Source organism: Microdochium trichocladiopsis (genome assembly GCF_020744255.1).
Source record: "Microdochium trichocladiopsis strain MPI-CAGE-CH-0230 chromosome Unknown B0I36scaffold_1, whole genome shotgun sequence".
NCBI lineage: Eukaryota > Fungi > Ascomycota > Sordariomycetes > Xylariales > Microdochiaceae > Microdochium > Microdochium trichocladiopsis.
In genome coordinates, this window is record NW_025763544.1 from 2734200 (window position 1) to 2757911 (window position 23712).

At 55.8% G+C, this 23712-nt stretch overlaps 8 protein-coding genes across 8 annotated transcripts; 2 read left to right on the plus strand and 6 right to left on the minus strand.

Annotated features, from left to right (window-relative positions):
- Positions 1-285: 285 nt before the first annotated feature.
- B0I36DRAFT_310680 (uncharacterized protein) lies at positions 286-785 on the minus strand. The gene has a single exon (XM_046152285.1). It carries the CDS (start codon positions 549-551, stop codon positions 294-296), a length of 258 nt encoding a protein of 85 aa, XP_046018492.1. The 5' UTR covers positions 552-785; the 3' UTR covers positions 286-293.
- On the minus strand, positions 655-3815 carry B0I36DRAFT_310685 (uncharacterized protein). The gene is made up of 2 exons (XM_046152286.1): positions 1944-3815; positions 655-1881 (listed from the first exon to the last, which is right to left on the minus strand). The coding sequence occupies exons 1-2, from the start codon at positions 3644-3646 to the stop codon at positions 759-761; spliced, it is 2826 nt and encodes a 941-aa protein (XP_046018493.1). The 5' UTR covers positions 3647-3815; the 3' UTR covers positions 655-758.
- A 5096-nt stretch (positions 3816-8911) lies between these two features.
- B0I36DRAFT_344186 (uncharacterized protein) lies at positions 8912-9986 on the minus strand (the record flags this gene model as incomplete). Its single annotated transcript, XM_046156235.1, has 2 exons — positions 8912-9502; positions 9876-9986. 2 exons carry the CDS (start codon positions 9984-9986, stop codon positions 8912-8914), a joined length of 702 nt encoding a protein of 233 aa, XP_046018494.1.
- A 567-nt stretch (positions 9987-10553) lies between these two features.
- Positions 10554-13133, minus strand: B0I36DRAFT_357741 (WD40-repeat-containing domain protein; the record flags this gene model as incomplete). Its single annotated transcript, XM_046157849.1, has 2 exons — positions 10554-11222; positions 11283-13133. 2 exons carry the CDS (start codon positions 13131-13133, stop codon positions 10554-10556), a joined length of 2520 nt encoding a protein of 839 aa, XP_046018495.1.
- Positions 13134-13669: 536 nt separating this feature from the next.
- Positions 13670-15003, plus strand: B0I36DRAFT_357742 (WD40-repeat-containing domain protein; the record flags this gene model as incomplete). Its single annotated transcript, XM_046157850.1, has 3 exons — positions 13670-13710; positions 13774-13939; positions 14026-15003. 3 exons carry the CDS (start codon positions 13670-13672, stop codon positions 15001-15003), a joined length of 1185 nt encoding a protein of 394 aa, XP_046018496.1.
- Positions 15004-16031: 1028 nt separating this feature from the next.
- On the minus strand, positions 16032-16847 carry B0I36DRAFT_310692 (uncharacterized protein). Its single transcript, XM_046152287.1, has one exon. The coding sequence runs from the start codon at positions 16798-16800 to the stop codon at positions 16315-16317; it is 486 nt and encodes a 161-aa protein (XP_046018497.1). The 5' UTR covers positions 16801-16847; the 3' UTR covers positions 16032-16314.
- A 2297-nt stretch (positions 16848-19144) lies between these two features.
- Positions 19145-21178, plus strand: B0I36DRAFT_357743 (HSF-type DNA-binding-domain-containing protein; the record flags this gene model as incomplete). The annotated part of the gene is made up of 5 exons (XM_046157851.1): positions 19145-19515; positions 19595-19693; positions 19751-19818; positions 19879-20292; positions 20355-21178. 5 exons carry the CDS (start codon positions 19145-19147, stop codon positions 21176-21178), a joined length of 1776 nt encoding a protein of 591 aa, XP_046018498.1.
- A 295-nt stretch (positions 21179-21473) lies between these two features.
- On the minus strand, positions 21474-22890 carry B0I36DRAFT_10484 (uncharacterized protein). Its single transcript, XM_046147771.1, has one exon. The coding sequence runs from the start codon at positions 22704-22706 to the stop codon at positions 21777-21779; it is 930 nt and encodes a 309-aa protein (XP_046018499.1). The 5' UTR covers positions 22707-22890; the 3' UTR covers positions 21474-21776.
- Positions 22891-23712: the final 822 nt, after the last annotated feature.

Here is a 23712-nt window from a genome sequence, read left to right on the forward strand (position 1 = left end):
GCACACGACTAGACGTCTCATCAGCCATGCAATCTAATGGATGTGGTTTGGAAGAAGAGACTGGCTGTTCTAGATACTAAGCTGGCAGATCGCGGCGCAACTCCTTATTGAACGTTTGTTATATCATATTCTTCATCTGCTGCCCGAACTCGTGTCCTTCTGAGCGTCTCTGTTGGCTTCTCGTTGCACCCGTGCTCTACACTTGCAAACCGACGTGAGGTTTATAGTACGAAGCGAGGTGTTTAGCTGTGAGATGCCCCATTCCAGCATTTCTCATAGGCAATATATTCTCATTATTGTATTCTGACTACTTTGGTACAGTGGCACGGGAGAAGTGACAAGGAAAATGAGGAAGAGTGGCTCTGATATATGATACAAGCCCTGCAAAGATACCATGACGCCATAGGACAGAAGAAAGACCCGATGGGTGGAAGATGTCGTTGTGACGGGAGGAATAAAGATATACGAGAACTGAAGAAGAAGAAGAAAAAAGGCGGCGGGAGAGCAAAGGCGTTGGCGGTCAATGGTAGTGATGCGATTAGGTGAATCATTTAACATGCGAGAAGTGAGCACATGCGGCAAGGGGAGCCAGTAGAGCGGACCTTATTTTCGCTTTTGAGCCCAAAACGTGACTCGGGCAAAAACCAAACGATCGTGAAAGAAGCGGAAAAGAAAGGTATATCAATATTGTGTGTGTGTGTGTGTGTGTGTGTGTGTGTGTGTGTGTGTGTGTGTGTGCATGGGTGGCATCGTCTCTGTCACTGCTCGACCGACAAGCCCAGCCACATGAGCGCTTTGCGGCTGTTTCCCTTGCGGACTACTGGCGTCCTGCCGAAGAGTGGCATGTACTTCCTCTCGTCTGCGGCGAAGCGGCCGTCCTCGTCGTCGGACAGATCAAAGAACGACCCACTCATGGTCTCTGGCCGCGACGGGACGGGCAGCTCCACTTCGATGTCGCGACCGAGCATGATGTTGCGGATCTTGTTCCGCTGGCTTGCCATGGTCCGCATTGTCTTGCTGCTCCTGATCGTTTCTGTGATTGATGCCCTTGATGACCTGACTGGTGGCGTAGGCGGGCGCCGCTCAGCAGCGGCGGCGGCAAAGTTGTCTATCGGGGACAGAGGAGTGGTAGGGCTTGCTACGGCTTGTGGTGAGGTGCTCTGAAAGACACTGTCCGCATCATTGTCGGCAGCAGCAAAACCCATCATAGCCGTAGCCGCGGCAAGGGGCGCATACTGGACGGTGGATTCGATGAGTGGTGTAGGTAACCTAGGATAGAGATCACTTGGGACACGCTTGACCTGTCGCTGCTCGATCACACGTCTGGCTGCGTGGCTCTTGGGAGCACCTTCAGGAATGTAGAATGGCGAAATGTCAACAAGAAGCTTCCATATGGTGGATATCAGAGTGGCAATTTCGGATTCAGTTGCGGACGAAGTCAGGAGGAAGTTCGCCTTTGAGAAGGACGGTGCTTCGCTCTTGCGCGGTCCGGGCGATAGCAGCGTGGCCGTTGTGGCAACGGAAGTCGTGCTTGCGTCTGACATGCAAGAGACAGACTGCGCTGCAGAGTGTCTCGGCCTCAATTGTGATTGTGCCTTGAAGCCAGAAAATGGCTTTGGCTCCCCCGCTTCGGCATCGATGATGCCAGAAACCTTGAGAAGATCGACGCCGATGAGTCTCTGAAGCGCGAGCACTGTGGTCAAGTGCTCAGGTGGATATTCCAGCAAAAGGAATCTAGTGTCGGCGTGAGCAGCCAAGTACATTTCGAGAAAAGGGATAATGAGAGTTGCGAGCAGCAGCGAGTTCGTAAAGGGATTGTCTGTAGTCTGGTTGGCCAGAGGCTGGGCAGTGAAGGTCTGCATGGCGCTGGCAATCAGGTACCTAATGGCACAATTAGCTATCAATAACTCATGTCAAGTATGGCGGAAACCTGGTGTCCTTACCGCAAATCAAGCCGTCCACTGTGGGTAATGCCATTCGACTTGGACCCGAGCTTCTCCAAGGAACCGCTGATTGCGCTTAGGAAACTCCGCTCGACGCCTTTCTGGGCGCCGATTGCTAGAATGAGATCGATGTTGGTGCTTCGGGGTTGCGAACCATCCGAGTCACCGTCGCGGAAAACGGGTTGCCACATCCCACCCATCTCGGGCAAGGAGGAGAACTTCAAATGGTTGAGGCCCCCGTCTTGAGGTGGAAAGTAAATGCTCAAGATGGATCTCAGTGAGTTCTGCACCCCGACTGCATTGCGGCAGTCGTTCGTTTGGAAGGCGTGGAAACTCTTCTCCACAGGCGTGGACGGCTCAGGTGCTGCCGTGGGCCGCGAAGCCTTTGTGGCCATCGATGTCGCTTGTAATGGCGTGTCATTTTTGTCCATTGTAGCTCGTCTGTTCCCAAAAGGAGAATCTGTATGTCGTAGATAGTCTCCGTGGGACGCATAAGGATCATAATCGTCAGCATCAACAGGATACACTGAGGTCGGAACAGTGCTTGTAGACACCCCACAGTATTCCACATCGGATGTTGGTCGTATGGATCCGTGGGACGACGTCGACGAACGGGATGAATCGAGATCTTCGTCATTTTCAGGCATCAGCGGTGGGAGTGACACGGGGTATGTTCCATCTTGTAGGCCGGTGAGCATAGCATCAAGCACGGCATCGTACTTCTCACTCTTGAAGTGGATGACCAAGTCCTCGATCATGGGAAGAACGACTTCGAATGGAGCGTCCAGGGGCAAATTGTGGCTTTTCTCGAATTGGAGGTCTAGCAGATGCGGCTCGATGGCATCGACTCCTCGATCCACGTAGTTGCGCTCCGTTTCGGTGCTCTGGTTCATGTACGTGAGGGCGGTCGTGGTGCATGTATCATTGTACGACACTGGGCGGCTCCTGACGCGTGACAAACTCAAGTGGGAGGGTGCGCTGCGTTTGATTGTGGTCTGGGTTGGCTTGCAGAAAGAGGCTCTTGGTATCTCACTGTAGAACTTGGAGCGTAGGACGGGCCTTGCCTCTGTCTTCGGGCTCGTATCTGCAGCTGGTTGAGAGGTGCGCTTGCTGACTGGCTCTGACTTCGAGTCCCGGCAGAGTGAGATGTCCTGATTCCGTCTGGCCGTGGCATATACTCTGTCGACTGATCTCACTCGGCGATGACTTGAGCAGGCAGCAGCCTCAGAACACCGCACGTCAATGATCTGAGCACTCATGACGACAGCAGGAGTTGCAGGCAGGGATCCGTATCCGGTCGCTGGTGTCCAAAGTGCGCCGTCCTTGTTTCGACTCGTCGAGTAATATGGCTCGCCGATACAGTTTGGGGTTTGCGGCTCCATCTCGTTTGTGCCCAGGCGCTTTTCAAGAGATTGAAGCGCCCGAAGTGCTGTAGACCGAGCTTCCCGGGAATCTGATCTCTCGCACAGATCAATGAGCTCGAGGTCGCGAGCAATCATTTTCTGCATGTCCGGGAGAATGAGAGAGCTCGAGTTCGCAGATGCGCCAAAGACGTAAAACGGAGGGGCATTCTCAAAATCGTCTGGAAAACGCCCGATGGGGAGACTCATACTCCGAGGTCGAGTTGTGGCGGATGTGAGATCCAGCTCGTTGCTTGGTTGCAGTGACTCTGTCTCACGATCCAGAGCATCGGCAGCCTTCATCGCTTTCGAAATGGGGTCGTCGAAGGCCTCCTCTGTCTCATCATCAACGTCAGGTCCGCGAGTAGTTTCTTGGACGGAGACCGACGAAGAGGTCGACGACGGCTGGTAGGCGCTTCTTGGTCGATGCAGTCCAGCAACTCCATTTCGCACAAGCTCGTGATAGATGAACTCGGCCTCTTGGAGGGTAGTGTTGACATAATGCTGGCGAATGGCAGCTATGCACTTAGCTGTGGCAGCCGCTGTACCTCCGTTAAGAAAGACCAGCTTCCTGCTCTCTGCTGTAGAGTCGACAAGGAAGGTATCTACGACCTCTGCGCGCCTTACTGCGGCATTGTGGATGTGGAGGATGTTTGCGCGAAGGTCGTCGGCTGTTGGAGTGGTCTGGCCGTCCAAGAATTGATCTATTGGTGGTACGATGAGGACCTTCGATGAAGTGGGGAGAAGGCGCAATTGTGTCGAGATGATGTCGTGATTGCCCTCGAAAGCAACCACGTTGCCATGCGACAGAGGCGACTGAGCCATGGCGGCCGTTGCACTCGACTACTTGCCCAACACCAACGAAACGATATAATATGAGGCGGCTTGAAGTTGGGAAAGCTCCGAAGTAGTTTGTTTCTCGGATCCGGTAGACTAATGTCTGAACCACCAAGTCCAGCACACTCAAGTGGAATTGATGGGATACTGTCTCGGTCAGCCTCAAGACAAGCAGTACGTCCATTTGGAGGGCGCCCTCGAGGAGGAGAAGTCACTTACATGAAGTCTGCGTCTACAGGGAGGTCAACGTCTCGAAGTCCGAAGGATACATTAGAGACAATGTGTTGTTTCAGTCCCGGGAGCGTCAACAAAGGAAGGAAGAGAGGGGTATCATAGATGTGAGGAAAGGAGAGCTTGCCAGAGACGACGGAAAGCAACGCGGCAGGACGGGATTGAAGAGGAACGAGGGACGAGGTGGAACAAACATCGGCAAAAGGATGTCGCACAGCGGCGGCTACCCGGGCGTCAAGGCAGGTCCTGCAGCCAATTCCCATGCCGGGAGCCAGCCAGCAAGGATGACTGCCCTACGGAGCCCGTTCTGGTGGTGAACCTTGAGCATCGTCATAGCATAGCCGGGGGGCAGCAGGCAGGGCTTGCTTCTTTCTGCAGAGCTAACACTTGGGAAGGCAGGCTGCGCGGGATGCCGTTTGCGCCGCGTCGAGGCGGGATCGCCGCCACCATAGGACTTGCAGTGCCTAGGCCAGCGACGGCGCGGCGCCACCAGCCTGGGCCGCTGCCCACAGACATTGCCCATCGCAAAGCCTATTTCCCGCGCCGGCCTCTAGGCTCCTGCACCCGCACACCTTAACCACGGGCCAGCCAGCCTCTCACTCCACACATCTTGCGTCCTGCTTCCGATCCTGCAGCAGCGATCCTCGGAGAAAATTGGTTGGCAGTCCGCCCTTCTCTGGTCTGGTTCACGGGACGGGCGCCTGTGCCTCTGCGTGCCCAGTGCCCAGTGCTGCCGCCTCTCTCTGCTCGCGTCCACAGGTGAGTTGTGCCTCGGTGGACTTCGTGCAAAAGAAACACCGAGACACAAGCCCGTGGCTGGCGAGTCGGGTTCTCCCCCTATGCAAAACACGGTCTCAGATTCGCTGTACTGGACCCAGGCACATCAACCACATCGCAGGTCAGTCAACAACCACAACAACAACCACCACAGGCTTGCTTGTTGTCACTGGAGTCCAAGTTCCCGGGTCTACTCCCGCCATGCAGCCTGTGCTCGTCCCAAAGGACGTGCGGGACAAAGCAGGCATGGATGCGATGTGCTGCAATGCAGCAGGCTTGAAGCACGTCCTCGCCTGCACATAGCCGTGGGCAAACGACACGCATCTCGCTGCTTTACTCACAAGCGTGCGACGTGCCATGGTTCAGACGACACCTTGCCAGATGGCCTCCTGTTTCTCTTTGACGGGACTTCATCCCAGCCAAGCGGGCTCATCGCAATGTTAGCCAATGCCGTCCCGCCCTGGCCAGCGGTTTGCGCACTTCCTCCTCCGGCGTCCCGGGCTGCATACGGCACGGAGACGGACTGCGGGAGATGTTGCGGAACCAGACTATAGCACCAGTTCTTTCAAGGGGCCCGCCCCTCTTCACGACCCGGAGACGGCAGGGACACCTCTCGCCGGGAAAGCCTCGAGCTCTCCGGAACAATCTCTGGTCCCACTCTTTAAAAGAAAGAATCACAATGCTTCGGCGAGGCCAGGCCAGGATCAAGCCTGGCGGGCCGCAGGGCTCACGGGAATAACCACTCTAACCCTTGCTGCTGATCTACCACCTCCAAGCAGGGGTTTGCTGCTAGCCTCGAGTCTGCGACCAATGGCGGGCTGTGTCTTCAGCTAGATCGGGACGTGGTCCGCTGTTGTGGTAATCCCCAGGACAGCCTCAGTCAATGGTGCATTTCTCTCTCTCTCACTGCCAGGAGAGAGACGTCATTGAGCTGGACTTCATAACCCAGCCGCTTCAGGGCTTCAAGATCACGAGCGACATCCTCACCATACTCGGTACATGATGGCGGCTTGACACCCCTGGTCTGGACCAGCATTGACAGCCTGCAGAACGACTCCCTCGCGCTCTCCGACGGCTTCGCAGCGAGACCCGCCGGAATCAGTAAAATATCGTGTCGCGTCGCGCACCTCCACGCGATGTTACCTGGTGAGACTGTGCGCTGCAGGTCTTGAAACAGAAGTGCCCTTTCCTTGGAAGATGGTGCATCTGCGTGGATGGACTGGTTAGTCTCACCACGGTTCACCACTCATGCAAGCTAGCACAAATACACGCAGTAACTCATCACAGGCCTGAGACACGCCACAACGCTAGCTAAGACAAGCAGGCTTACTTGGGGCCAGTTGTGCTATGCCAGGACCCCAGAGTTCCGCATTCTGGTCACACTCCTCGCTGGAACGCCTACAAACAAGATCGTTCGCTTCGGCGATATGTACGAGGTTCTCTAAATACAAAACCCGATGTATGCCCGGCTCTTGATCCACGAGACTTTCATTGATCGACCGTTGGGCTTACGATCTATTGCTGCTCCCTGTGTGCCCAACTTCAGAAATAGATATGTCTTGACGCAACCAGGAACAGCACGCGGCGGCCTCGTGGCTATTGAGACACGCTGCCGATCCACGGTGAGGTGAGCACATGTTCTGCCCTGAGACCTTCAGCCGATTACTTCGAGAAGCGACCCTCGGCCGTTATGTGTCTCTGATCATGGGATTCTCTGCCATTCGAAGCAGTCGGTCTCTCTCACCAAGATTTAAAGGTGGTGTGCTTGCTCTGGATCGCCATTCGCAGTTTTGGCGATTGAGCTCGCGCGAACCCAGGGCGCGCTCAACTCTATTGTGCTATCCTGTTCGCAAGATGGGCGTCGAGATCCCGGTTTTCGTCAGTGCTTGAATTTCTCAAGCCAGCTCTTCCGCCACTGCAACGTATCAACCTACAGCTTTGTGATCAAGTTAACCTTATAAGGATGGCCAGCATTAGCTGTCCGGCCATCGCAAGACATGCCTCGGCTCACTTGGCGAAATCATCCACAGCAAGCCGCGCCGTTTGCCGTTGATGATCGTCAGCTGTTTCTATTGTTCGCCCTATAAGCTCTGGCTTTCGCCAATGCGGAGGGAAAGCTCTTCTGCACACTGATAACGCCAGCAATTGCAGGTCAGACGGGAAAGCGCTCTCCCAACAAATCAGAATCAAGGTTCACAGCTTCTTAAATTACACCTGGACATGGCCGCCTCATTTAGCTTTTATTCTTAGCGTTGCGACTGTCCTGAACCTTAACATCGTCCGACAAGCCTTCCTGCCCATTTCATCCGTCTATATCGCGGCCACCACAGCGTGCATCTACCATTTGAAAAAGAGGTCTGATGGATTCACGTCTTGTGAGTCGTTGCACAGACCTCGATCCCAGCTGAGGCGTGGCGCCTGTTCTCCGGCAGATCGGTAAACGCTAGCAACAAGCCAAGCCACCGTTAAACAGAGAGGCCTCTGGCGCCCGGCGGCTCAGTAGCTAGAGGTTCCAGCAGCTGCATGAGACCTGACAGATCGCATACAACACATGCGAGATGGCCAGATCTATATCCTCGGACTCTCTCCGCCAAGGAACTGGACGAGTGAAGCGGTGCAGAGCTGCAGAGACGCGCGGCTAGGCACAAGGCATTCGACCTTTCATTCTTGGCCAGGCCGCATCCACCGGAACAAGACTTGACTAGCTGCATTGGCCTTCCATAATGGAGAGTTTGAAACTAATGCAACTCTTTCTCTGCCACCGAGAGTTCGCGTCCCGCCTGTGGGCGAGTTAGGATGCAAGGCTGCCGTGGCAGCGCTTCTGGACAGAGAATGAGAAGCGCGTTGGTAAAGAGGTGCGACTGGATTTGTCTGGGGGGGTGTATGTGTGTGTCTGGATTGGACAGGAACATTTGCCCAGAGCTGGATGGGAACGCCGTTGTCAGTCAATCTGGAGAGGCATCTGGTCCCAAGGCAGGGCTGAACATGTTTCAAGCCTCGAGACGATCCAGACTTTGTGGAAAGAGACATATGATGCATGGGGACGCCGTTAAGTGGCTCGGGCACATTGACCATTGAAAAGGATTTCGACAAGAAACCCCCCTCTTGGCATTTTTACTGTGAGCACTCCGGCTTGAGGGTTTCAGTCACAGACTAGTACAGAACAGTGTTCTCGCCCGGATGACGTTGTTTGCCTGATCCATGGTCGGTAGGACGTCCGATCGGTCAATCGTGGACTATCTCATTCCTGAAATATAGACACGTTCATATCAACAGGGACAATGTGCACAAGGGACGATCGCGTTGGAAACCATTACTGTTCATGCTATCTGAGTTGGCACTCTGTGCTGCTCAGCGACCTCAGCTTCTCCAAGTAGTCGACTTTCTGATTCTCGATCAACGCAAGACCATAACATGCAAGCACACGTCTTAATCATCATCTCTACTATCTGTTCTTGCTTCTCCTTCGGGTGGGGATCCTTTGCCCTAGAGTAACAAAATGTTCATGACAAAAGGAGTGCTTAGAGATTGGTTGTGTCCTGTATCCTGCCTTGCACAACCTCGCTGACCGCACCCTGCACCCACCGCATTGTCTGCTGTTCTGTAAGTCCCCTGCGCTGGCTCAGAAAGGGTACGCCTCGGACCATACTGAGCGAGCGAGATCCGGATCAAATCGGGGTTGTAAGGCTGATAATTTTGCGGCGAGGAACACGGCCACACCGGTCAAGCCTCATCATCATTGCCGGTGTACTCCTCCATCTTGAAGAACTTCTTGACGGGCTCATCGTCCTCATCTGCCGCATCGCTGCTTTCCCGCTTGACAGCGTCCCCCTCCTGGTAGTGGTCCGCCATGTGCTTCTGGATCGTCGTGACCCGGCCCTTCTTGCGCGCGGGTGTCTCGTGGTGGCTCGCAGCGTCGCCGCTGGCGGGGGCGGCAGCAGCACCAACAGAGGCAGCAGCAGGACGACCACGCTTCTTCTTGGTCACGCTCTTGGTAGGCGTCTCCTGGGCGTCCGCGGCGGCGGCGGCGGCGGCGAGCAGCTCGTCGTCCTCGTCGTCGCCTTCGGCCTTGGCAGGGGAAAGATCCATCTTCTTGACCGCCACGGCGCTGGCACCGGCGCCGCGCTGCTTCTTGGCCCCGGCGGTGGACTTGGGCGTCGTGCTGCTGACACCAGCAGCGCGAGCCCCAGCGGCGGAGGGCATGGCAGGATCAGGGCCCGCGGCGAGGAGCTTCTTCTTGATGAGGCGCCAGCTGACGCGCGCGGACTCGGTCGAGCCGTAGCCTGCGAGGACCTTGAACTTTTCATAGTCGAGCTAATGTGGGTTCACGTGTGTCCGTGTGTCAGTATCGGGAAATCTTTAGGCGTGGCTCACTTGTGTGGGCAGTACATGGCGAGTAACCAGGAAAGAGAAAATGCATTGTGAGGAATAAGTGAGGTCCCGCACATGAGCCTGTGCTGAGGACATGTGTTTTTGGACAGTGATATGAAGTGTTCGTGATATACCCAGTGAAGTAAGATGAAAGTTAAAAAAAATTAAAAAACATTACTACCCTCTCTGGCACACACTGGAGACAGTCACATGCAGCCGCCTTTATGGATCTATTCTGCTTGTGGTCGACATACACCGGAGGGAACATGATCGCTTTGACAGAAGAAACATGAGCGTAGCTGTGAAACAGACATACCTTCGGGTCTTCCTGTAGAGAATGCCAGGCGGCAGCAACGACAGCCAGGTCTCGCTGGGAGAGGCTGGCGCCGCCAGAGGTGGGTGTCTTGTCCTTTCCTTCGCCAGCCATGGTGATGCTGTATGGTGAGTCGTTGTGCGGGTTTGTCGTTGAGGTCTGCTGGTTTGTTTGCAGGAGGGTTTGGCCAGGCCAGAAAATGCGATCGAGGTTCTTGAAAGGAGCCTAGGTCGTGCACAAGTATTGTGTCTTAACGAGATATAGCTCAGAGGTAGTTGTGGTATCCTGTCTTCTTGCAACTGCACAAGTATCAAGTGTGTTGAAGACCAGAAGAAATGGGAGGAGTGGGAAGGAAGCGCAGATGTCTAAGAGGTCTCCAAAGATTTGGTTTTATGGAACCTGCGGCTAAGAGACCAGACTCTGGAGGATGCTATGTAGAATGTTGAAGGCCGTGGCCCTTTGGTGGAAGAACAATGGAGCGGCATCCTCAAGTGACGACCGCCCGGTGACCATTATGCAACCACGGTCATCATCCCATGCGCTCTGGCTGTGTCAGTCAAGCATGGCCTTGGACATAGACAATCCAGTTCTGGACGAAACAATTTTGACACTACGTATTCCCCAACTGCTTTGTTTCCAACCCGACAAATTATGCATGGGTACAATGTCGAAAATCCACGTCTAGTAGTCCTCCTCCATGGCATTCATTCGCTTCTCACCAACTTCTCTTATCTTCTCGCCCAAGATAGAGCGGCCATACCTCTCTGCAATCTTCCCTGCAGCCTCAAACATCCTTCCCGTCCGGTCCCGCATGAGCTCGACCAACTCGAGGGCCCGCATGCCACGCTCCTCGCCCTCGCGACACTCAATGGCGAGATACTGAAGCAGCGTCTTGTCGATATCCAGCTCCAGACGAGCCAGACTTGACCTTTGCGCATGTGCACCTCCACTCGAGTCAATCAGATCTTGCAGCTGAGCAGCTGCGATATCCTTAAGGAGGTACTGCTGCTCAAGCTTGCGAATTTCAGAGGAAGCTTCGTCTGCTTCATCTTCCATGGCATCATCATTCTGGCTTTTGGTCTTCGGAGGTTCAGATGTCAACGGGATAGAGAAGTCGAACTCGGACAGCAATGGCCGGGGGAAGTATGGGTACTGGTCTCCGCCCTTGAGGATGATGCAGTGGAATCTACCATCCGCAACAGCAATCGGATAATATGACTCGTGCTTTCGTCCAGATGCAAGGCGAGGAAGGAGCGTGGTGTCGAGCAGAGGTATCCAAGAAGCTTTTGATGGTTGGCGCCAGTGCAACAAAGTTAATAGTGTGCCCGTGGAGTCGTAGATGCATGGATCCTGGTTCAAAAGCGTTAACGAATGGCTGCTTGAGGTTCCACTGATGTCCTGATAACTTACGCCATTGTCTGAGAAAAAGACACTCTTGAGTGTAGCCCCTTCCGGAAGCGCCACGATATCCTCATTCTGGCAGATCTCGTCCCTTTTCAGGTTCTGTATAGTATACTGTAACCGGGTGAATCCATCTGCACCGACAGAACCGTTACCAATAGTCATGACATAGTCTCTCCAGCTGGCGCAGGTGACCATTGGGGCGCTCTTGGGGCGATAAACCCTGTAAGGGACCCCGTGCAGGGTGTAGACACGCACATAGTTGGCTGTGGTGGTTACTGTGACAAAAGAGTCACTAAGCGACATGGCTAGCACAGCCTCGCCCTTGGGCAGCTGCGTCCGCCAGTCAGTGCGATGAGTCCATGTCTCGTGAGGCCGGTAAAATATTGTCGCCGGGGTGTCGTCCGTTGGAGGGCATGAGAACAAGCAGCCCTTGTCCGTGAGACAGGCCTTGTCGTACAAGAACGTATCCGTAAAATGGAAATCCCTGTGGAACTCATGATCATAGAACTCCACTGTGACTGTGTGATGTCCATCTTGGTCGACAGTCCACACGAAACCGATGAGGTTCAGGCACAAATACTTTCGGTTTCCGCGCCAAGGCGTTGAGCCTGGCTGGAACGCCTCATGGTACTGAGGCTCAATATGTCTCCGCTTATAATTCGTGCTGCCCACGGCATTGCCTGGGCCGGGAATTCGCTTGCCATTACCATTAATGACGTACCCGGCGCCGTCATCGTCCTCCACAAAGTCTTCATCTTCAGGAAGGGGCCCGTCCAGGAGGGAATCATAACTGTCCACAGAATCTCTGCGGCGGCGAGGGGCACCGGCATGCACGCCATTGGCCTCCGGCCGTCTCAAATTGGTTGTGAGCTCCGTCTGAGGGTCGTGAATAAATGGAGCAGGCTGCCGACTCAATTTGAGTAGAGGTGAATGTTGTTCAGGCACAAGTTCTGGATGAATGTAAACCTCGCCGTCCGAGTTTGTGAACGACACCAGGTTCTCGCTAGGATGCCAGCAGATGTCAATGACGTTGGCGAAATCCAGCTTCGCAAGGATCGTCTGAGTCTTTGTCTCCCACAGCACAATCTTCTTGTCCTTGCCTGCCGATGCCAGCAGCGCACCGTTGGGCGACCACTCCAGCGCCGTAATGTCACCCAGGTGACCGCCCGAGAAGAGTCTCTGCTTCTCCCAATCACCCTTTGACACGACTTGTATATCCCTGGTTGGCGTTGGCACGGCGAAGGCTCGCCCGTCTGGGTGCCACGCAACCCTCGAGCTGACGTCGGACTCTGTGTCTATGGGTCCGATCACACCATCAACCCGGCGAATTAGCTCCGGCTGCTCTGAGCTGAGCGAGTAGACATAGATGATTCCGTCGCTGCACGCGAGCGCTATGGTCGAGCCGGAGGGGTCGAAAGCCAAGTGCTTTGTTGGCTTGTTGTGCTCGTTGAGGTGGCGGATCTGGCTGTTGTCGTCGGTGCGCACGAGCTTGACAGTGAGCTCGTCGCTGGCCACCGCACACCACTTCGCATCTGGAGACACCGCCACATCGCGGATAGGGAGGGAGCTTCGCAGGAGAAATTTGTCGAATGTGGCGTCGGAAATCGAATACAAGCTGACTGTGCCATCCTCGGACCCGACTATGAAGTAGTCGTCACGACTGGCAAGGGCCGTGTTCTGCTCCTGGCAGTCGTCGATATTGGTGGGCTCGCCGTCAAAGCCGGTCTTGTACAGACGGATCGTGTTGTTTGAGCCGACGGTCACGAGCTTCGAGCCGTTTGGTGTGTAGGCGCAGCGAGTGACGCCCTGTGTGTGTGCTGGGCGGGCGCGAGGCCGAGGAGGGGCGGTAGACGCCATTGCGAGAGATTGTAGATGTTGTGCTCTCGATATGAGATTGTCCAGCAGGGTTCCGTGAAAGAATCAAGACGACCTCTGTCGTCCAGGAACAAGTAGGTCCGCCTGTGTCCTTTTGGTTGTTGTGCTGTGTGGGATCACTGCAAGTGACGAAAGTGAGTCCCACACTCCGACGCGTCGAGTTGAACGCGTCGAGGCTGGTCGCCAATTAACATCCAATTGGGACTAGCGCGGGCTACTCTTCCCCTGCCAGAGTCGCCGCCCTCCGAAGCACACGCTCCGATCCAAGCACACTGGATGGCAAAATAAGCTGGGCGAAAAGTCAAGGACATGGTATCATGAGGGCAAAACGTAATCTGACACAATTTATTCGTAAATTTTCCGCATAGATTGTTGGAATGAACGGTAGATCTCCAGCACCACCAGATGCCAGACCCCCGCCACGTTGAACTGAAGAACCCCTAAATCGGCCGCCCCACCTTGAATTTCATGCCACTTGCATTATCAGAATCACGACGGATAAAATAATTCAGGGCAGCATGCGGCAAGGCACGTCATCAGAGCACTATTTCGAGACCGAGTACGTTTTCAGATCTTTATGTAGGGGCAGACATCCAGTTCCGGATGGCTAACGTAGCTACAGTGCGGCACAAGCTCTCCGCGAGCGCCGGGCCGCAAAAGCAGGCAACAAGCATGGCAATCCCATTGTGCTTAAGTCGAAACTACAGGCCGTGATTCAGGACCCGACCTCGGCTTCACACGTGCTCGTGGCCGAGTCCGCTGGCTCTGTGCGCCGGCTGAATTTCGAGGTCAGTCACAGATCGGTCGACGATCTTCACCACCCCGTATCGCCCTCAAGCATAGCAAAGCAGAAGCTAATCGCGAGCCCAGACAGACTGGCGAGACGAAGCAAGCCTACCGTGGTCCAACTGCCCCTGTGACCAGCGCAGCCGTGGGGAACTCGGCTGGAAAGCAGACTCTGTTTGCGGGATGCTGGGACAAGGACATCTGGTCATGGGACTTGGCGTCCGGGGCTACAGGCCGCCGGTATAGCGGGCACTCCGACTTTGTCAAGCACGTGGTTGCAGTTGTGATCGGTGGCGTGCCGTGCCTGATCAGCGGTGGTGCGGACAAGAAGATCATGGTCTGGGAGATCGAGTCCGGCAAGAGGCTTCACGTCCTGCAGGATCAGACTGTCTCGATGATGGCGATCCAGCATCTCGCCGTGGACCCCGTAGAGTCGACACCCGAGGAGATCATCCTGTTCAGTGCCAGCAGCGATCCGCACATCCGGCGATGGCGGATACGGCTGGATGGGTACGAGCAGATCCAAGAGACCACCCCGGCCGAACCTAACACCGTCCGGCACGCCATTCTGGAACACGACACCACTATCTACAGGCTTGTATTTGATCTAGATGGGGACGAGGTCGACCTGTGGACGGCAAGTGGCGACGGCACGGCAAAGTGCCTGCTGCGGCACAAGGCGTTCGGCGCCGACGATACCATACAGCACGGCGACCACGTCCGCGCTGTGGCTCTGGTTGAGCCGTGGGTCATCACTGCGGGACGAGATGAGGACATCAGGGTGTGGGACAGGGCGTCTGGCAAGCTCTACTGCACATTGGACGGCCACTACGACGAGGTCACCGACCTGTTGGCGCTCCCGGGAGGGAGCAGAGTCCTCTCGGTCTCCATTGATGGGACAGTGCGGGTTTGGCCGCTTGCCGCTGCCGATCTGGACGCCTTCACAAAGGACCAGGAGAACAGGGCGAAAGGCATCAAGAAGGAGGAACCGGCTCCACCGGCCGAACCTCTGATGACTGCCGAGGAAGAGGCGGAGTTGGCCGCGCTCATGGAGGACGACGACTAGCCGTAGAAGGGAGAACGAATAGCCGACGTGTTCCACACCCGTCCACCAAGAAGAAGGGAGGTTCGTTTCTTTAAAAACCGGAAATGTGAACAAGAAGGCGTCCCATCCTGCAAGCCACATATGCAGGTGTTACAAGTGCATTGAAGAGAGCTAGTTTTTCCATTGTTGGCCAACTGCCGTCGGATCACAAAGTTGCACTACCGCCCCAAGCCTGTGATGGGTCGATCCGGAAGAGCTAGGATATCCACAGATGCCGCGAGATTTGCCGCGGGAGAAGTCCCAATTTAGCATGCTCATAATTATTCCTTGGCACCAAGCACACCAGCACTTGAGGGTTAGTGCCTAGCTCTTGTGGGCGCGCCTGAGTGAATGAGCTGAAGACTGAATGTTATTTCCGACCTCATCCAGCTGGTATGCGGTCCGACATAAGAGCGAGGATTTGCAGCGTAATCATGGAAATTGTGAGGTAGCGCCGTCAATCCGCCTTAGTGCACGGCATTAGCTTAGGATGGGCCTGATGCGCGCATACCATGGTAGCATGGGTCTGCCAACCGTGACTAGTAAGTATGGCAGGGTCTTCCACCTGTCCGGCACGACCGACCTCGACAGGAATATGAAAAGTGTGGCCAGGCCCGCCTGACGCCAAGCCATCAATGCTAAGCGAAGGTCCCAGCTCTTCGGGATGCCTTAGTGATTATCGTTCTGGTGTCCTGAGGGGAGCTTGTGGAAGTTTTGGTCAGCCGAGAACCCAGTGCAGCTAATTGTGAAACATGCAAGCCTGGCGTGCAGGACTCATGTCGTCCTACCACCCTGGCCCAATCGTTGTTAGCCACCACCTTCACTCCAAATACGTTCTCGAAACACGCCATCCACTGGGCCAGAGAACTTCGGCACAATTTCCACGCCTGCAGGCTGCTGCAGCTTGCCTGCATGCCCTAGCACCCACAATATGTCGGCTCGGTGTGGAGCCTCATGCAGCGGTCACTTTGGCGAGGGGGGGAATTGGAGGAAGCTCCGTCAATTTGCCCTGAGGGAATGGCAGTCTTTTCGAAGCTGAATACATCGGGATGGGAGTAAATCCAAGTACAAGGCCGTCCGTAGTCGAGAGCGAAACCTCGCTCGGGGTCATCGCCGTTGTCTCTAGCAGCAATGGAGCTTCCCCCCGAAGACACTGGGCCCCATTGTTCACTGTTCCGGCGGCCGGAAAGAAAAGGCCAATCACATGCCATCGCTCTTTCATTATTTGAGTTTGGCCGATCGTCTCTTGGCTTATTAGACTCGGTGCATATCCGAGGCCCATTCGTCTGGAGACTACAGAGCCTCGAGTTTCCGTCGCAGTCCTCGTTCACCGGCCACCCGACATTTCCGAGATTCCCAACATGACTTGGTCCGAATCTCGTCGTTGCTAACCTCTAGGAGATGCTCGAGAGTTGAGTCGATGTTGCGGAAGTGGCGATTTGTCGAACCCCCCACTTGGCGAGAGGCTGGGGCACCAGCTTGTGGAAGGGGGCACAATGTCGCATTCATTAGTCCACCGACTTCATCCACGTTCTCTGCTTCGTGTAGCTTTTGGACGTCGTGCACTTGGGGCGCCGAAAGGGGGTTGTGAGATAGTTCTCGTACCCAAGCCATAAGTATCAGGGTAGGCTTACCTATATAAGAGACTTTCAGACAGCATCCTGTCCACAGGGAAAATTCGATACGCCAGACAACGCCGCAAACAAACTGGTGTGTCAGGAATTCACTTATGTCTGCATGGTGTAATCGAGGGTCGTGAACTGCTTGCCCCCGAAACATCAGGGGGTGGCTCCCGCACAACGCTAGCCCGGTTTGCCCACTTCCCCTGACTGTGAAATCATTGAAGCCTCGTCTGTTCGCTAGATTCAGATGGACATTGCAATCTGGAGGTAAGCAGCCAAGTACAGACATTCCTTACATGGAAGTGTTTTTTGCTCTGGTTTTTTGCGCCGCTGGTGCGCCTTGCGTGGCTTTGATAACATATGCCCCCCGGGCCTCGGGCAACGATATACCCTAATAACTCAAAGGGTTGGTTATGCAAGTGTCTGCCCCTTCATACTAGCAGGGACTGTTGGACAGTAGCAGCAAATTCAGGTGAAAAGAGAACTGTGCCGTCTTCGCGCCCCCGGTGAATGCCGCAAGTATTTACATGCTTGTGCCGTGCTTATGACAATGGGGATTATGTCAGGACTGTGAACGGGAGTGGGCAGAAGCCCAAAGCCTTGACGCCCCGACTGCTGCTAAAACCCCCCGGCCTGGCGGGGAGGAGTCTCCGCGGCGTCGATAGCGGCAACTAGTTTTAGCTGGCGGGCCGGGGACCTGGCAGCACCGAGCCGGAGGTGTTATTGGGGGTCGTCCACCTCGTCGCTTGTTGGGCATATTCCGAAGATTTCCTACGGTCGACGAGTGGACAAGGCCCAGAGACGACGACGCAGAAGATGCAGTGTGAGAGTTGACTGGCGCTTGCATAAAGTTCTCCGGAGCCGTTCCACATAGGCTCATCATGAAGCGTGGTGTGGCTTTTTGTTGCGCGGTAGATACTAGCTGGTGGCCATTAGAGCTCTAGATCTGACAGAGGCATGAAGCTCCAGGCCGTCAAAAGGGGCAAGTGCGTGGTGGTGTTGCATGTACCTTCCTTGCAGGGTCGCACCCCTGAACGCTTCTCAGGGTTTCTAGGCGTCGTTGCTGAGACCCCAGCTCGTAATGACAATGCGTGCGCGCGGCAGACCCTGCCCTTGAAGACGCGCATGGCACCTCGTCCGGCATGGCACAGTCCCCATATAGGTGGGCAACGGGTCCATTTGTCCCAGGGTGAGTGACAACACCGACTGACTTATCAAGCAGAGAGCTTGTGCTAATCAGCGCCAGGAGACTTGTCTGGGTCTCCTTGTCGGCGCGCCGCACACATCGAGTCCATTACCAGCAGCCATAGAGTCTCGTGTCGCCTCGTCATGATCCGCGTGAAAGGCTTGACAGATGACGGGTCAGGACCAGCATGCGGAAGCTCCCAACGCGGCCCCGATCTTTGGACATGTCGAATATGTCACCCGGGGAGAAGGCCAGCCATGGACTGGGCCTCGTCCTGCCGACCTCTGCCGCAATGGCGTAGGCAATCAGCCGTTTGGCTCCATTGGCCCCAATCATCAAGCACGACACCCGAGTCAGCACGGAGCAACAGCGGGACCAAGCCTCTCGAGCCTGTGGCTCGGGGCATTTGACACCAAGCCTTGGTTCAAGCAGATCGATCGTGAAGCCCAACGAACGCTCAGCAACAGGGACAAGAGCGGCGGGATAAGCACCCGGGGGGCCCCAAGTCAGAACCAATGTAAGGTCATGCACACCCTCACGCCTGATTGGGCGCGGTGCCGTCTTGTGCAGCAGCAGTAATCTGTGGTGCAGCGCGCAGCGATAATCGAGCCTCCATTAGCAAAGTGCCCCGATCTCCACCTTCTTCAGCGCCGCATTCGCTCTCCGTTGGGTTCTGGGCCTGTTCTGGCCAGCTTTGCTTCTGCACCTCGAGCGAACCACTGACTCTGCTGCATTCTGCTTCGGGCGCCATGCGCGAGTCACTGCACCTTCTGCGCACTTCCATTCCGGGGCGTTGGCCACCCACCTGCATTCTTTGCTGCTTGACTTGCCCTACGCGCATCGACACCACCCCTCCCAATCACAGATGTTTGATAGCTACCAGGCCTCTCTCCACTGAGGCGTGCTCCACCGGCCTCGAAGCGTCCCACTCTCCCCTCCCAGAGACTCCCACACTCTCTCGACCAGCCCTTTCCCGCTGTCGACAGCGAACCCCATGCCAAGCGCACGGGAATGAGCAGGGAGTGCCTACCTAGTACTGTCAAGCACGCACGTCCGTCCAAGGTCTCAATGCGCCTGACAGATTCGCAGGCAAAACGCTTGTTGTCTCCTCTCTCCTCCCAACTGGCCTGGCCGCCCCCTGACCCGATTCGTCCGCGCCGGGGTGGATTCGCCGCAAGACAGCTATGCGATCCGTCGTCCATAGTTTGACGTGACCCTGCTCTTACTCGCACCTCCGTCGCGGCTCTGCTGCCCGTCGACTTGCTCATCCCGTCCTCCCTCCTAGCAACCTTCCTCAGCACTCTTGCGGCGCGCAATGGCGAGCGTAACCGAAAGCACGCCCCGAACCCCACTGGGTATGGAGCCTCAAGACAGCCTTGCTTCTCGAACGGTTCCAATTATTGCCTCCTCCTCCACCTCCAACCCTCCCGTCATCAAGACATCGGCCGCCTCTCCCCGGGGCGATCCAATGGAAATCACGACACCGACTGACAAGCGGCCACATGGCAACGGCGCCGACTCGACCGACCGCTACAACAACAGCTCATCTGGCGAATACTCGACAGCCCCAGCGCACACGCCGACGTCCTCTACGACAACGATGCCTGCGCCCGCGCCCGCGGCAGCTGCCGCTGCCGTCCACCAGCCCAAGATTGTGCAAACAGCCTTCATACATAAGCTATACAAGTATGGCCGCCGATCCTGTGGGAGTTGTCCCGAGAGCGCCGTGGCGTCGCAGTATTACTCACATCGCATTGCCTTCTAGTATGCTCGAAGATCCAGCCATCCAGCACCTGATCAGCTGGTCAAGCTCAGCAGACAGTTTCGTAGTCTCTCCGACGAATGATTTCTCAAAAGTTCTTGCGTGAGTTTGCCCATTGTCGGCATCCATCGCTGAGGATGGGCGCTGATGTGTTCGCAGTCAATATTTCAAGCACACCAATATTTCCTCGTTTGTGCGCCAGCTCAACATGTACGGCTTTCACAAAGGTATACCTCCTTTCCTGGTCCGGCATTAGCGCACGGCGTGAAACTGACAAGTGCATATAGTCAGCGATGTGTTCCACACGGGTAATCCCGACTCAGCACTGTGGGAGTTCAAACACGGCAACGGCAACTTTAAGAGAGGCGACCTAGTTGGACTTCGAGAGATCAAGCGAAGGGCCTCCCGCCACGCCCTCGTACATCGCGAGTACAGCAACCAGAAGCCCACCCCATCTCAGCCAGGAACCCCGTCAGAACCCATGCCCCCAATCCACGACAATGCCGATCCCCGAGTTGTTCCCGTAGAGCACGTCTACGATCTCAGCGCAAGACTTACACGTAGTGAGGAGAATGCCCACTACATGCACATCAAGCAGCAGGCTATGGTCGAAACTATCAATCGATTGTTGCAATTCAACCAAGAGATCTCCAGAGCTTTGCTGGCTCTCGTGCCTCCTGACAGTCCAGTCCACCGTGATGGTAAGCCAGCCCGTATGCGTCCCTCGGAGTTCTGGTCCGGTACACTAAACAAGAGTAACTAGTCGCGGTTCTTCAAGGCGAGATTCAGCGTCACACGGACCAGTTCAGGACGATCGACGAGCCGCACGAGCCCCCGTTCAGTGCACGCGGCCAGTATTTCGCTGCCCTTGACAATGCGCCTGTGTCGCCACGCCAGATGGCGCAGGACGACCAGCGACGGCTAGGGCCTGGAGCAGCTCAAGCTCGAGGAAACTTCCACCGGCCTCCAGTCCCTTCAAACTTGTCTCTCGGAGCACGCCGGCCTTTTGGCTCGATCGGAGGGCCGGGGACTCCCGGCGCACCATCCTCACCGTCGCCGCTTCGTTCTCAGGCAGCTCCACCAGCGCCTGGCCCTCACCCCTTGGCGAATGTCGAGCTTCCCCCCAGCTCTTTAGCTAGACGGCATACCTCAGCTGACATCCGCGCGCATGGCTGGCAGCCAGCTCCTCCTCATTACGTTGGTTCTGGACCGCCATCTGGCCCTCCCTCGTCGCAATGGCCGTCCTCTCCAAACCGGATCGCGCCAGAAGACCAGCGCATTCGAGAGTCTTTGTCTCAATACTCTCTGCCAAATGCCGCTCAACAACAGCAACAATCCCGCTCGAGGCCAACAACTCCTCCACCCCCGCCGTTCTCGAATGGAATCAATGGAGTTGACAGCTTCAATAACTGGTCATGGAACTCTGCGAGCCGCGAAAACAAGAACCTCGCCATCAAGGACAGCTCTGGGCCACCCACTCGGAGGGGCAGCATGGCGCATATCCTGAACCCGGCTGAGACCGCCGAGCGCGATGAGAACGACGACTTGCGCGGCGACGATGATAGGAAGAGGAAGCGGCTGCAATGAAATCGGATCGGCGCCGAATAACACTGTCGCACAGTGTATAATCATATGTAAGTCGACCATGGCTTAACTGACCTCACATTCAGTAAATGATGGCTGATAATTCGAGGCAGAATAATCAGCATATGCAAGACGGTGCAATAGTGGCAATGTCTCGACGAGCACATATCAAGACAGTAACGACAAAATTGGGGCGGCGAGGAATTGTTGTCAAATTTCTGTGCCACACTCTGGCGATACTATGTGCCATACTGAGCATTCATTTCAATCATATTGCCGCAGCAGAGCCAACACACTCCTTGGCTATGGCGATACTCGATGTAAAAGCATATAATCGGTGAAAGGGACGGGATCTAGCAGGGGGGCATGTGGTCTTGACCTTCCAGGAGAAGGTTATCAGTACTAGCTGAAGAGTAGCACGCCCGATCTGAATTCGAGGTTTTACCGCAATTACGACAAAAGCAATGTGTCCGATGCTCTACCTGTGCCTTGGTGCAGTTTCCCGAGGCAACTCGTTCAGGGTTTTGGCGGACACGTCCTGTGTTGCATTTGGCAGCTTCCTGTGAGATTATTGTTACCCATACCTGCAGACCTCATCATTTTATGCGGCAGTCTCTCGCTTGCCGTTCTTCCTCCTCTTCTTCTTTTTTCCCTTGGTTTCCCTGTTTGCTGAGCTAGTGGACGACTCGGCTTTCCCTGACTTGTCGCTTTTTGCCTGTCCCTGACCATCCGGTGATGCTAGGACGTCTCCCCTCGGCCCTTCATCTAGACCTGATAACACGCCGGTCGCCTCTCTGCCCGTGAGAACGTCGGCCTCCGCAGCGTTGCCAGATGATCCAGAAAGCTCCCCGGTTTTGACTGGATTGATTTCGCCGTTGTCCTCCTCCTCCGCCTCAACCTCGCTATGGCTCCTCTTCTTCTCTCGCCCAAGCCCGCTTCGGCCGGGTTCATCGTCTTCACTGCTGTCCCCACCGCCACCATATTTCCTCCTACGGCTGTAGGCGCTACTGGGATCTTCTCGGGCGCCATTGCGATCTCTCCGGCCCCCCAGCAGCCTCCCACGTAGCGCTTTGGTATCTCTGTCCCTCGCCGCATCGCCAGTCATGCCAGGGATCAAGCCGGACCCCTTTGGTCGCGCGAACCCGACACCGGCGTTGACGTCTGACGCGCGGTCGTCGGCGAACTCTGCTTCTTCGGCGGCGAGCTGTGCTAGACGGTCGGCTTGCTGTTGTTGTGATTTCGGCCCGCGTGCGACGGTGGTGGTGGCAGCAGCAGCAGTCGTTGAGGTGCTGGCCTTTTGGAGAGACGAGAATGAGCCTCCTCCAGCGGTACTGCCTGCAGGTCCTGACTGCTGGGTGGCGGCGGCGGCGGTGGCAGTCCTCCTGGCTGTGAAGGCTGCGGCAGCGGCGCGGTGTTGCTGCAGGAGCTGGAGAGAGTTCTTGCTGGCTTCGACTTGCATCTGGATCTTGTTCATGAACAGGTTGAAGTCGGGCGCCGGGTTGCTGCCCTTGCTGGACGTTGGCGGAGCCATGGTGTCTTCAAGGTTGGGCGTTTGATGCTTGGGTGAGCAGAATGCTGGGAATGGTTCGCAATAACGAGGTGGTGATGATATGGCGACGGGCACCAGGGTCTATGGCTATGAATGATGCATGGCTTGCTGGCTTCAAAGGGGTACTGTCGATTCGTCGTCGACGCCGTCGCAGTTGTCTTCAGGATAGTAGTAGATCGCCATTGCCATCCCGGGGTGGAGGAGCGCAGCCCAATGTGGAAAATAAAGTGGAGAATCCTAATAAGATAGTGCAGTGAGGGTGATGTGCATGGTCACCATCCATGGATACCGTCCATGGAACGGTCCTGCAGCTTGCTGCACAGCTGAAACTCTACGGGTGCCCAGGAAAGCTTGAGCTTTCAAAAGAGACCCTGTGGGCAAAACATGATGAGCTCACGCCGAGTGCCTGCCTGATCAGACATGACTAACATGCTCTCCGGTGCTTGGTGTTCGATGCTTAAAAAGAGGGCAGACTATCAATTCCGATTTCTACTCTGAAAACACCCCGGCTGCGGGGGGAACTCAGCGAGTCCCAATATCCCACTTGCACACCTGAGCATCGTGGGCGGTGGTGCACAAGGCGGGCAGCTGCCGTTGCTTCAAACCTCAAACAAGAGCCGAGAAAGTGGACCCTGGAGCGGCTCCGAACCCGTCTCGCACGGTGGCATAGTGCACCCGCGGGAGGGGACAGGTACCGGTTTGCCGACGGGACCATACAAGCAGTACCTAGAGGGGGGCCCGACTTCTCCCGCGACAGCCCCTGCCGCAGCGAGGTGTTTTCCGAAACAGCGGGTGAGCACAGTGCTCCCGCGCGGGCCTGCCATTGGGCCAGCTGTTTTTTCAGTGGTGCAGGCGGTGCTGTGCAGTGATAGCATCGCAGCTTGCCCTGCCAGTCGGTCGGTGTCAGTCAGGAGCCACTACTATCGTCGTCGCCGTCGCCCCGTTGCATCGTCGACATCTTCTGCTCCCAAAGCATCAACTCTTGAGC